General features: G+C 35.8%; 1 protein-coding gene across 2 annotated transcripts in view; it reads left to right on the top strand.

The window, feature by feature from the left end:
* The window catches only part of LOC105231842 (fatty-acid amide hydrolase 2), a 47,037-nt gene that overhangs the window by 16,011 nt on the left and 18,067 nt on the right, over positions 1 to 12,959 (top strand). For both annotated transcript variants that reach the window (XM_011213329.4, XM_011213328.4), the window contains one exon: positions 9,576 to 9,756. In XM_011213329.4, coding sequence (XP_011211631.1) covers positions 9,580 to 9,756 — 177 coding nt within the window. In that variant the 5' untranslated portion in view covers positions 9,576 to 9,579. The remainder of the gene's footprint in view (positions 1 to 9,575; positions 9,757 to 12,959) is intronic.

Raw genomic sequence — 12,959 nt, 5'->3', positions numbered from 1 at the left:
AACTCAAACACAGTATTTTTTACTTTTATTAGGTGCTAAAAATATCTGTGTTGACTTTGGAATGCAAACTTTCATGATATGACATTTCACTTTTTAATTTTAATAATTTGACAGCTTGGCGCGCCACTTAAAAAATACACACTTGGTATTTAAAAAGGAAAAACCATGGCATTTAAGGGTTAAGAGCCCTGTGTTACTGATCTGAACAAGTATCGCAGACATAAATCCAAGATTCGTCAGTAATAATATGTTTCATGATATCCTGGTAGTCGGATATCATGAAACATAGTTCTTAGATGTAAACGCGACGCTGTTTTTCGAAAAAAAAATTAGTGATTTTGAAACTAATCGAACTTTCACTTTTCTTATGCCCAAATGATCTTTCAAAATGATTTTCACTGATCCTTTCGATATTCCAACAATGACAGTAAGATCTCTGATTTTTAATCATCGATTCTTAAGCACTAATTCCTTTATTTTATTGACATGTTAATCATCAGTGGATTTTGTTGACAGTTCTGGACGTGGTTCGTGGTCAACGCGTTCTCGACCCCCTTTGAATAATTTGTACCAATCGAAAACACTTGATTGAAACGAACAATTATCACCGATGGTCTTTTCCATCATTATTAACGTTTCGGAATCAAAAATTTGATTCCTCACATAAAATGTAATAAGACTTCTTTGTTGATTAATTTCACTGATAGTAAAAATCGCCGAATGCACTTTATGTACTTCAGAGTAAAATATAATGATTGTTAAATGATTATTTTAATTTGACGTTTGGCTCTAACCTCATCAAGTAGAGCGTATGGTTCAGTAAATGAGATATATTACTAAAATGAGAAATCGACTGTTTTTACTATGTAAGCTCTAAGTGCAGAGAGCATATTGATAAACGCCTTTTACATAATATAGACTAAATTCACCATAAATTCCGCAACTTACTCAACTAAATAAGTAGAATAATCAATAAAAGTGACAACTTTGTTAGACTTTTCAAAAATCATTAAAAATGATTTACATTCTTAGAAATTGTGAAAATATTTACCATCCGGTTCCGCATATATGTATGTATTCCTTACCCTTCAATATTTCACAGTTATGGTTTTTCTTTGTAAAAACGATTATAGTTTTATAAACACATATGAATATAAACATAATTTTCAAACTAAAACTCATTGCAAAGAATTTTATATTTTTATTCAAACGCCGAAGCTTTATGCCGTCCGGCTATTAATGAAATTGGAAAGGATAAACATGTGTTTGCACTTCACACCATAACGCTGATGGGCTGTTCAGAGAATTTGCATCAGATTTTGCCAAGTCATTTATTTGATACGTGAAAATTTGCATCACGTCCCAAACACACACATTTAATTGCTTTTCTGACGCGAATTCTAAAACATCGCGAATACACATTACATACAAATATTTAATTCTTTATTTTTTATTATGAGCACATGATTCAGAAGAAACACGCATAGTAATTTCAAATTGATGTGACAAAGTCCAAAATGCTTTAAATATGAGAAAATCTAACCAATTGTCTTAAGTAAATTACATTTGGGGCAATAACAAAGGGGATCCCGTCAAATATAGAGGATTGGCGGGGGAAGTACATTAAGAATCTGTTCATATCATTTAATCTATATTAAAAGCATAGAAATTAAGGAACATGTGTCGAAAGCATGAAAATATAAAATAAGTAAGGAGGAGTTAAGTTCGGACCACAACAATGCCTACTCCATATTATTTTATTACGAAAATTAGGCATCAACGATATATCGATATAAGCCAACTCTCATCTAAATAGGCAATAGATCGGAGTACACCTTCTTAAGGCCTCCTGATATAAGCAAAGCTCCCCTTCTGTGAAGCTGATCTGATGAAGTGAAAAACTTTTTCTACTATTTTCTACTAATTCTTAAAATTTATAGAAAAGCTTCAGTACTTCTCCTGACGCTAATCATATATTATATCTAATTTAATGATTTTCGAACTTCCGGTTAACTTTGCACCGTATATCGGTAAATAAGTAAAATATCATAACAAAATTGAATGAACATATCATCAGGAACTTGCTGTTGACTTGTCTTGAAAATGAGTGAAATTGGTTGATGAATTATCCTAGTCTTATATACTACCTAAAACAGTTACATATCTTTATTCGAAGCGTGTCGAAAATATCGGTCAATGTATGTGTTATCTTAAAATAATTTAATGGAAATATTTCTTCAAGCCGGTATGTCTGAATTTGGTATCCCCGCAAAACTAATACGACTGTATGTATGAACTGACGTTGAGCAAAGCTCCGTCAGGATTTGGACAACGCAAAATACGAGGTTTGACAATTAGTAATGAGACTGATTTTATTGCCGCGCTTGTGGTAAACCTGTGACCTTGACCTTCTCTTTTTCCGGCATCCCTCTCCTCTCTATTGATATATGTACCACTCGCTCTAACTTGTTTAGTTCGCCTGCTGCGTCAACTTGAGTAGACGTTTGTTTGTAGTGCTCGTCACGAAAATGAAAAAACGAAATCAAGAGCAACGCGTCGCGATTAAAATTTGACGCCAGATTGTTCGAATCAGCTTCGGAAACGTACGCTAAAATTGTAAGAGTGTATGGTGATAGTGCTCTTAGTCGTGCCAAAGCTCACAATGGTTGTCTCCGCGCGCCCCCCGCCCGAAAAAAGCTCGCATGAGCAAGTCGAAGGTGAAAACGATGATTATTGCCTTTTTTGATTTTTGGAATCGTCCACAAAGAATTCTTTCCATCGGGGAAAACTTTTAATCTAGTCTACTATTGCCAAGTACTCGAAAGATTGCGAAAACGAGTCAACAGGGTGCGCCCAGACATCGCTCGTAACTGGATCCTTCATCACGACAACGCGCCGTGCCACACCGCCCTCAGCGTGTCCCAGTATTTGGCCTCTAAAGGGATCGCCGTGTTGCAACAGCCGCCTTATTCGCCCGACATGTCACCCTGTGACTTTTTTTTGTTTCCTAAAACAAAATCGGTGGTCAAAGGAACCCATTTTGAGTCGATTACGGACATCCAGGCGGCCGTGACGAGGGTACTCGCGGACATCCCAGTCGAAGCGTTCAAGAAATGTTACGAAGCATGGAAAACGCACTGGAATCGCTGTTTAGCTGACCAAGGAGACTACAAGAAGGCAGAGTTGTAGAATAATTTTCAAATATACGGTTTTTATGGAATCAGTCTCATTACTTAATTGTCATACCTCGTAACTGTTGCCAACAGGTGCTACTTCGAACTGAATAGGCAACTGGGAAGTAAAGTCCTCTTTCGACGAACAAAAATCTAATTGTACAAGTCACTCATCATCCCCTTTGTTATATGGTGCAGAGGCATGGCCGATGACTACATCTTATGAATCGACGAGTTTTCTGTGGAAGATTTGTAGTCCTTTGCGCATTGACAACGGCTTCTCATAATTTTTGACTATCAACACAAAACTTTTCTATGATTCTCCTTCCAGAAAATTCATAATTTAGATAAAATCTGCAACTATCATTAATTGCTCCCTCAAAAGCTCCAGTTTTAAACTATCCATAGTAGGTTTCGAAAATTTTCTACAAATGCAATTAAATTAAAATCCTTCTCTCCGTCTAACGCTTCGAAAAATTACTTTATCATTCCTAAATTGATCACATGTTACAAATATTACTGAGTTCATTTTGTGAAAATAACTTTGGTGTAGATGTTTCACCTTTTTTTTTCATTGAGTAAAACAGGACATTATGTAGACTGTAATTTAAAACTTCTCTACTTTTGATTCCTAGTGAAACCTTAAAACCTTTAGCAGTTTAAAAATCGCACCGTTAGTTCTGGATAAGGAAGCGAAGCAAATAGGTCTGGTAGGGAACGAGGGCAAGACGAAATAATTCCTGTCATCAAACGAACAGTCGTCGCACTCCCGACTTGGCTACCACGTCGTTGTTGAAAGTCATAACTTCGTCTATCTTGGAACCGGTATTAACACCAACAACAATATCAGCTTCCTATTCAAACACAGAATAAATTTTGCCATCAAGTGCTACTTCGGACTCAGTATACAATTGAAAAGTAAAGTCCTCTTCTGACGAAAAAAAACGCCCAAGCACGTCAAGAAACGGTCAATATATAATATTACCAGCAAGTTATGCGCAATTTGCGTAAAGCAATCCGGCAGAAACGCCCGGATTTTTGGAGGAACAAAAATTGACTTTTGCACCTTGATAGCACAACTGCTCACGCATAGTTGCTTGTGCACCTAAAATTTGGCCAAAAACAACACATTGATGGTGCCACAGCCACCGTATTACCTAGATCTGGCCCCAATGTGACGTTTTGTGTTACCAAAACTAAAGAGATCCATGAAAAGCGACGCCACTCTACGATTGAGAAGATAAAAACTGCATCGAAGAAGGAGCTAAACAAGATCACACAAAATGACTTTTTTAAGTGAGGATTGGAAAAAACGTCGGAAGAATGCACTATATCGAGTGGTGATTACTTTGAAGGGGACAAAATAGATATTCATGAATAAATAAGCACTTTCTTTGGAAATACAAAGTTCGCGATACTTTTTGAACAAACCTCGTATTTCGATTTCCGTATAGTTATTCGGTATTAAAAATTATTGACAAACAAATATAAATTTCTACAGCAATAAAATGATGACGATAAGTGGTTTCCGTAGTTAAGTTGATTTTAATAAAAAATATTTCCCTGTAATGCTAATGACGCCAATTGACTTTGCGCCCTACTATATGTTATAGGTTAATAAGATGTTATTATTGAGTCGTTGGTAATTTTTAATTATATTCAAGATTTTATTGAAAAAGTATATCTCAAAGTGCAATTAATACGATTTTCGTGGAACAGTTTCAACAGAATAAACGTTAAGCAAATAAACACATCGGATGACGGACTTTAGTCGAATTGTGAATAGCGAAAGGTCAACAAAGTACAATCTCAAGATTTTTTCAATCTGTTTTAAAAGTATATCTGGTGTGATTTCGTTTTTGCATATTTGGATAGTCTATATCAAACAAATTCCATGTTAAATTATAATGAGCATTGTCTTTATATGCATTTATAAGCATTTTACGACCGAGGACAAAAAGCTGCTGTCACTTTTCAATCGATAACATCGATTGCAGTTATCCAATTGTCTTAAAATTTCTACTAAATGTCAACAAGAGATCAAACTTTTTATTTCATATACCCACCAATAGGTGGCGCCACCAGAAACAGTTATATTTAAAAATTTCTGTTTTTGTTGCGACAGACCTTGTAAATTTCTCGCCAAATCAAAACTTCTTTTGGAAACTTTGTCTTTTTTTGGTGTTTTAAAATCCTTCTGGACATTGCATCTATGATCTGGAACATAAAAATCCACACCTGTAAGCTAAGAAATTTCCCGAAGTACATACATCTCATCATCTATAATGCATCAGTAAAAATTTTTGAAGCATTCAAGGTGAAGCTGTTTGGTTCGATATTTTGCCGTGCTGTTCTTTGGAGGAATCCTGTCTGGAACTTTATAAGACTTAAGCCCTTCCTCCGTTCTAACTTTTCTGGGAACAGTTTCAGAGCATGGTACTTTTTCCGCTACTTTTCTTACCGATATGTTGAGATTTTTCGTAGAAAACACTATTTCCTTCCTAACTACGTCAGGACTCGTAAAACCTTTCATTCTGTTACCTACTTGTTTCCTATTGAAAGTCAGCTCTTTGCTGAACGCTTAAACAACACACGGTATTCCTGGAAACATTTGCTTTTCTGGCACTTGCTTTCATAGTTCAATTTGGACTTTCGTTAAAAACTGAATAATTTTTTCACGCATTTTAATTGACTACTCCATGTGAAAGCAACACGTATCGAATTCTATGGAAGTCTGACAAGAATATTTATATTTAAAATTAAATATTTTTAACAAATTGTAATATGTGCACTAATTTCATCGTGTGCAGTCCTTATATAAAATATTTATATACAATTTTTTATAAAAAAGTTGGACGTTAAATCAGTAGGTATAGACTTCTATCAGTCAACCAAATATTACATTATAAAAGAACTTAAGTTCACACTCAGAATGGGCAAAATTTAAACAATAAGAAAATCCTTTTATCTGATTTATCTATTTTTTGGGTAATAATGCACAATATAGGAATTTTTGTCTGTCATAATCTCATAATGAAACTTCAGTTTGTTGAAAGAGCAGTATTTACAAAGATGTGAAGAAAACCTTTAATATATTTGAAGAGGAAGAAGATATAATAATAGACTAGACTGTAGTAGCAAGAGCCTCATACACTGAAGCACGTATTACAACAACTTAGTAATGGCAGATTAAATAGCTGATCATGCAATCCCTTTGAGAAAAAATAGGCCATCAACTATCAGCTGAGGTCCCAATCAATAAATTACTGAGTGTGAGCACACAGAGAGCTATAAAATAAATCCTTTGACTGTGACCCCTTTGACTGTGACCCAGGTAAACAGATGAGGACAACTTCGTAGCTAAGAGAGCCTTGAAGACAAATATGTCAGAGTGGCCATATATAAGAAGCCTTCTGAGTCTCCCACAAGTTTAAAATTGTTAGAAATGTATAATATAATCCTTGGCTACATTTATCGATAAGTATAAACGCTGAAAGTTCCATTGCATATGTTCGACGCAATATGTGAGAGGAAATAGTTTTATTTATAAATATATCTACAAAACAAAAAAATTCGCCACAAATGAACAACAATGCAAAGTGCATTGATTCCAATTATCATAAACAGAGTTTAGCGCAGCAAATGTCCGATTCGATGAAAGCAGGCCGCCCAGAAGCGCGCGTCCGGAGTAGCATGAGAGATAACAAATGACTTATCAGCTGGCAGCAAAGCAATAGCTGAGACAATAGCTCACCAAAGAGCGGCAACGCATTGCGAAAACAAAAGCGGAATTAGAGAGCGCGCAGTGAAATATTGCAAAAAACACTCGAGAGCGGATTATGAGAGAAAGATCAGTATAAAAGCAAATTGTTGAAGCTAATTGCTAGTTCGAGTGTGTCTTAAGCGCCACTTGGCAGACAATACGATTTATAATTTACCGGAGAACGCTTTGCAAACGCTGAAAGCACTCATAATAAATGCGCGTTTTGCACTCAAAACCGTTTGCAATGCAGCGCAGCTCACCCATTTGGCGCTCACGAGCACGCAGGCTTGGTGGCGCGAAACAAGTTGTTGTAGCGTGCTTTGCGCGAAAAGCGTATGCTGTAAGTTGTAAGCTGTAACCCTTTGAGCTTAGCGCCGCTGGTTGCTGCTCGCGCTGTTTGTATGAGTGCATGTACGCGCGGCTGCTGGCAGTTGCTGAGAGAGTTGCGCTTAAATGATATTGCCAAGTTGTTGCAGAAATTATTTACTCAGCGTATTTCGAGCGTTAATGGTGTGGCATTTTGCGCAGCGCGTGCAATTTAAATCGAATACAAAGCGTTATCCAGCCGTGACTGTGCGTGTCAGCGTGCCCGTGTGTGTGTGTATTTACATTTGAATCAATTGCAATCTATAAGCGAATAGTTCGATTATTTGTCATTTGCTGCAAAAGTGATTTGAAAAGAATTGCAAGAAATGGCTGATATTGTGTGCTAACAACGACGCAGCGAAGCAAAAGACTTAAGCGACGAACGCGTTGGCCTTACGCATAGTTGGCGCAGGTGCTGCGCATGCGCAACATAAACAAATTCTATGAAAGTGGAAAATGATGTTGTTATTGGCTTGAAAACAACTAAAATATATAAAATTCTGCAATAAACAAAATATATAAATATTTGCTCATAAAAAGTGCGTTGGCATGGAAAATGTCTGCAAAAATTATAATTATATATAATCTGTTGGTCGAAAACATACACACATACAAATGTGCATTGCAAAATAACACACAAAACAAGTTTCCATAAACGCTAGTGTTTGTGTGCGAAACTCATGCGTCAATTTGGGTCGAGAATATGTGTTTCGGACAGCTTTAAAGCTGAAGAAAAAATACGAAAAAATTTGATTTTGGCGAATTTGTGCAAATGTAACGAATGAGGAATATATGAAAAAGAAAAATAAGTTGGGAGTGCAAAAATTATTAATAAATTAAAATTAAAATTATTTTAATTAATAAAAACGCTGAAAATAATATTATTGTTAACGATAAAATGATGCAAAAATAAATTGAAAACAAACGTAAAAAATTTTATTATTTGAAACAATAAAACGATACGAAAATTTTACGACAACAAAATCAAGAAAAATGAATGCTAGTAGAGCATAAAAATAGTTAAACAACAAATACTACACATTTGTAGAGAAATTCCAAGCAGTTTGCTTCAGCGACTGCAGGAACTCGTTAAATTGTGGCAAGTGTATTTCCACAAGGCCTCCGACGAGCTGGCCGGAGCCGCACAGCTGCCACTCCCCGTGCAGCACAGCAACTAACACACAGCTTAAGCCAAAGCAATGCGCGCAAGCCGAAAAAAATGTTAAGGAACATTGTGCTACATGCCACCAATTTGTCGATTGTGCAACAGTGCTGAACACAAGCAAATGAAAAGCGAAGAAAAATTCTGCAAAATTTAATGTAAACAACGTTAACCGCAAATACACAACAACAACAACATTAGCAACACCGCTAACCGAAATTGCAGCGAAGAATCATTTATCCGCAAATCTTCAAGCATCTTACTAGCCTGCATGCATGCAAGTGCATATGTGTGCGTGTGTGCATGTGCTTGTGGCATATTGCACAATTCTTCGCCGTTGTCTGGTGAGCAATTAAGCGCGCTTACAGCGATTGCCAGCCAGCCCGGGCGGCGTACGAGCGCACCACGCCATGCCACTGCCAAGCCGCTGGCCAAGTCAAGCACCTGAACGCTCGCGCCACACAGCTGCATAGCATCCACATATGCTGTGTTGTTGTTGTAATCATATATACAAGTGTGTTGGTGTAACTAAGCCAGTGCTTTTGTGTGTGTGTGTCCATCACTGCAGCGCATGTATGCCCGCAATGCGACGCAGCTACGCAACAGCAGCACACACATACTCATACAAACATACTAAACGCGCATATAAAGGCACTTGTGTATAAAAAGTAGCCATGAGTGCGCCTGTGTACTGGTTTTGTAATAGCAACTGCTCGCAATGAACTAAAAACCAAAAATAAAAATAAAAACAAAAATACAAATAAAAACGAAACAAGTGCAAAAACAAAAACAAAGCGAAAGAGACTTTGCCAAAAGTTTAAGAAACGAAAATCACATAAAAATATTTAGCGAAAAGCTAGCAACAACAAACAGTGCTACATAGTTGCAGCAGAAGGAAAACGCAATTTCAATAAAAAGAAACAGCCAAACCCACACACAAACCGACACACAGTGCACATCGTATATGTGTGTGTGTGTCGTTTGACCTATATTCATAGATATAAATAAACTTTAAGTTGTTGTATTGTATTGTTGGTGTTGTTTTTGTTTTTTTTTCTTGTGTAACGTGTTAACATAAAATCGCCAAAATTGCTGTGCTACTTTGTTCCAGGATTATGGGGTACATCATGCGGCGCTTTCTGCGGTCGGCCATGATCGTCTTCAGTTGGTTCGTTGTACCCTACAGTCGCTTCACCAACATCAAAGTGAACCGCAAAAAGTTGCCGCCCATACGGAGTCACCTGCTGGAAATACCCGCTGTCGATTTGGCCAAACTGATTCGCAATGGAAAGGTGAGTAAGCTTTTTTTTGCGCCTTTCCTTACTTTTTAGTTTGCTATTCTTTTGAAAATTACAACAAACCACACTGGTTACTCAACGCGCTTAAAAATTAAAAATATTGAAATATATTAATAATTAAGTGGGTACCAACTTTTTCTAGGGTTTTTGAAAAATCATCTTAGTTTTGATGAAAGTAGCAGCTGACTTATTTTAATACAACATTTATCATGTACTCGCGAATTTGAAACTCCTTTATTTTACACTCAGAAGCGAAAACATGCAATACTGTTCAAAATATGTTGATTTGCTAAAAAATAAGTCTTGTTTTCTTGTAGTTAATTGTTTTTGATCGTTCAGTTTGTATGGCAACTATATGGTATAGTGAATGGATTTTGAAAATTTCATCAGATATTTTAGCTTTTCTATGGAGAATATTATATTCAAAATTTCGTAAAGATATCTTATCAAACAAAAAAGTTTTCCATACAAAGACTTGATTTTGATCGGTCAATTTGTATGGTAACTATATGCTATAGTGATCCGTTCGGGACAATTTCTTCGGAGAAAATACCGTTACTTTAGATAATAATGAATACAAAATTTTCGTAAAGATATCTCATCAAATAAAATAGTTTTCCATCCAAGCACCGGATTTTGATCGAGCAGTTTAAAGGCAGCTATATGCTTTCCGATGGTCCGATATCCACGGTTCCGACAAATGAGCTGCTTTTTAGGAAAGAAAGGACGTTTGCAAAATTTCAGATCCATATCTCAAAAAGAAAAAAACTAATTTGCTTAAAGATGGACGACAAACAGAGAGATGAATCAAAGAAGAGAAAAGGTTTAATATACCGCATTGAAAGTTTCGTCGTCCTCTCAAACCGGTCTAGTTGCCACGAGACTAAGCCGGTAACGTTGAAAATAATTTGAGTTCTGAACAAAAAAGATAGTATTGCATATCTAAGCTTTCGATATACGATATGAACTTCTAGATGTCCTTAATAAGAATGTGTAAATATGTAATACTTTCAACGTTTACTAACCGTCTGTTTTGGCTGGCCAAGAGTTGAAAACTTCAATTCAGTAAAATTATGACAATACATATATTATCGGAGGAATGGAAAATCCATTTGTGATAAAATAGAGAAAAACGACTGAACAAAAGGTATCTGTTTAGATCGTTTTTTGAGGCAAAATTATATTAGGCTTTATTTTTTTAATCGAATAAGTCAATGAATCGATGAATATCGGCTCCTTATTTCAGCTTTCAATGCGTGAAATTCAAAGCCATTGCTGTTACCCGTACAGGTCTTAACAAATATCACACTATTTAACTTATGCAACAAAAATTTTCTAGATATCTAATCTCAAAAAAGGTGACTGACAACCTAGATTTCTAGATTATACTCTCATTAATTTAATTTTTTGGAGTATATTTAAAAAGCAATCCTTCGCCCATTGATGGCCTCAAGATAAAAATTGGCGCTTAACTAAAGCGCCTAAGATTTTCAAAGCAGTAACAGAAAACACAACAAGAGGAGATAACTTTGCTTATGTAGGTTCAGCTTCACTGAAATTACATTTCAATAACTGGTCGAATTTTCGTCAAATTTATTCAACCTGTCACAAGGACATAAAATATAGACATTCAATTACGCTACAGTTTTATTACGTTTTCTTTTCATTCTTCGACTATCTCCTTGTAATTATTCTATAGAAGCTTTAAAAATATTTATTAAGTTGATCAGCAGATTACAGATAAACCAGAATATTTCTCTTACAAAGCAGGAACAGCAACTTATTGCGTTGTTATTTTGTCATCTTCCAGAAATTAAGGCAGTTGTTTATACAAATTTCCATTTAGGGAGCTCAGTGTGCATAAAGTGACAATCTAATTGCTCTATGAATAAATCATTGTTTGAGATAATCTCCTTATAAGCACGTTTTTACGAAACACATTCAATTTAGTAAGCTTCAGCTAATATATTGGGTTGTCAAAAAAGTCTCGCGGTATTTTCGCTAGTTGGCGCTGAAAGCGCGTAGTTCTAGTTTTATTCGTCGCATCGGGTCATGCTATACGTTTTTGGAAAGCTCATTTCACGCGCTAACACGCGTTTGATTGATTGTCGTTTCTTTTAAGTCGTTCGCAAACATGGAGCAAAATAATGAGAAAATACGGCACATTTTACAGTACTACTACGATAAAGGCAAAAATGCATCTCAAGCCGCCAATAAAATTTGTGCAGTTTATGGACCCGATACAGTTTCCATTTCCACCGCACAACGATGGTTTCAACGTTTTCGTTCTGGTGTAGAGGTGGTCGAAGATGCGCCACGCTCCGGAAGGCCTGTCGTCGAAAATTGTGATAAAATCGCTGAATTGATCGAAAGAGACATCAATAAAAATACCGCAAGACTTTTTCAACAACCCAATATATTCTTATATATATGTATACAGTTTACGTGTCACGTTGTTTGTCCGCGATGAAATCCTAAATTACTGAACTGATTTTAGTAAAATTTAGCACACTGTGTCCAGTTTGAAGCAACTTAGAAGATAGGATAGTAAAAACCATTCATATATAAAAAAACAGTGAAAGCTCTATTAAGTACAATCTATTCAACGGACAACTCTATTAACTGGACAAAAAGGCTGGTAACCAGACATTTAGAAAGCAGCCTAAAATTCGTTATTATTTCTAATGAATTTTTTTTGCATGAACACATATAAAATTAAATCTGAAGTACAACCCCTTGGATTCTCATACCGACAAAAACGTGTTCGCCTTTATTCGTAAATGAAAATTTTCACTGTATTGAATAGTTTATTATACGAATAATAGCATAAAACGTGTACCACAGCAACGCGTGGCCGGATCCACTAGTATTCATACTTATATATTTTATTCCCCCATTTTCGAGAATATATTCCTTGATTTTCATTTTCTCACTTTCACTTCGTTCCATTTTCAACGGTTTAATCGCGAAATAAAAGGTTTTCCTTGCTGATATTATTAACATTTTGCAAAGCTCATTAAAATGTATGAATGAAATTTTGTTTATTTAAATTCGTCGCATTTTCATTAAGCATTTATTTCTAAATTCCCAGACGGCCGACGGACCGGTTTAGTAAATGAAATTGGCATAAATTAATTAACTAAAATTTCATGGTGTTATTTTCACAAGATCTGTAATATGTACAAGTTGTGTAGAGT

The sequence above is a fragment of the Bactrocera dorsalis genome, chromosome 2 (genome assembly GCF_023373825.1).
Source record: "Bactrocera dorsalis isolate Fly_Bdor chromosome 2, ASM2337382v1, whole genome shotgun sequence".
Taxonomy (NCBI): Eukaryota; Metazoa; Arthropoda; class Insecta; order Diptera; family Tephritidae; genus Bactrocera; species Bactrocera dorsalis.
Note: the sequence above shows the minus strand (reverse complement) of the source record. Positions and strands in the feature narration are given on the sequence as shown.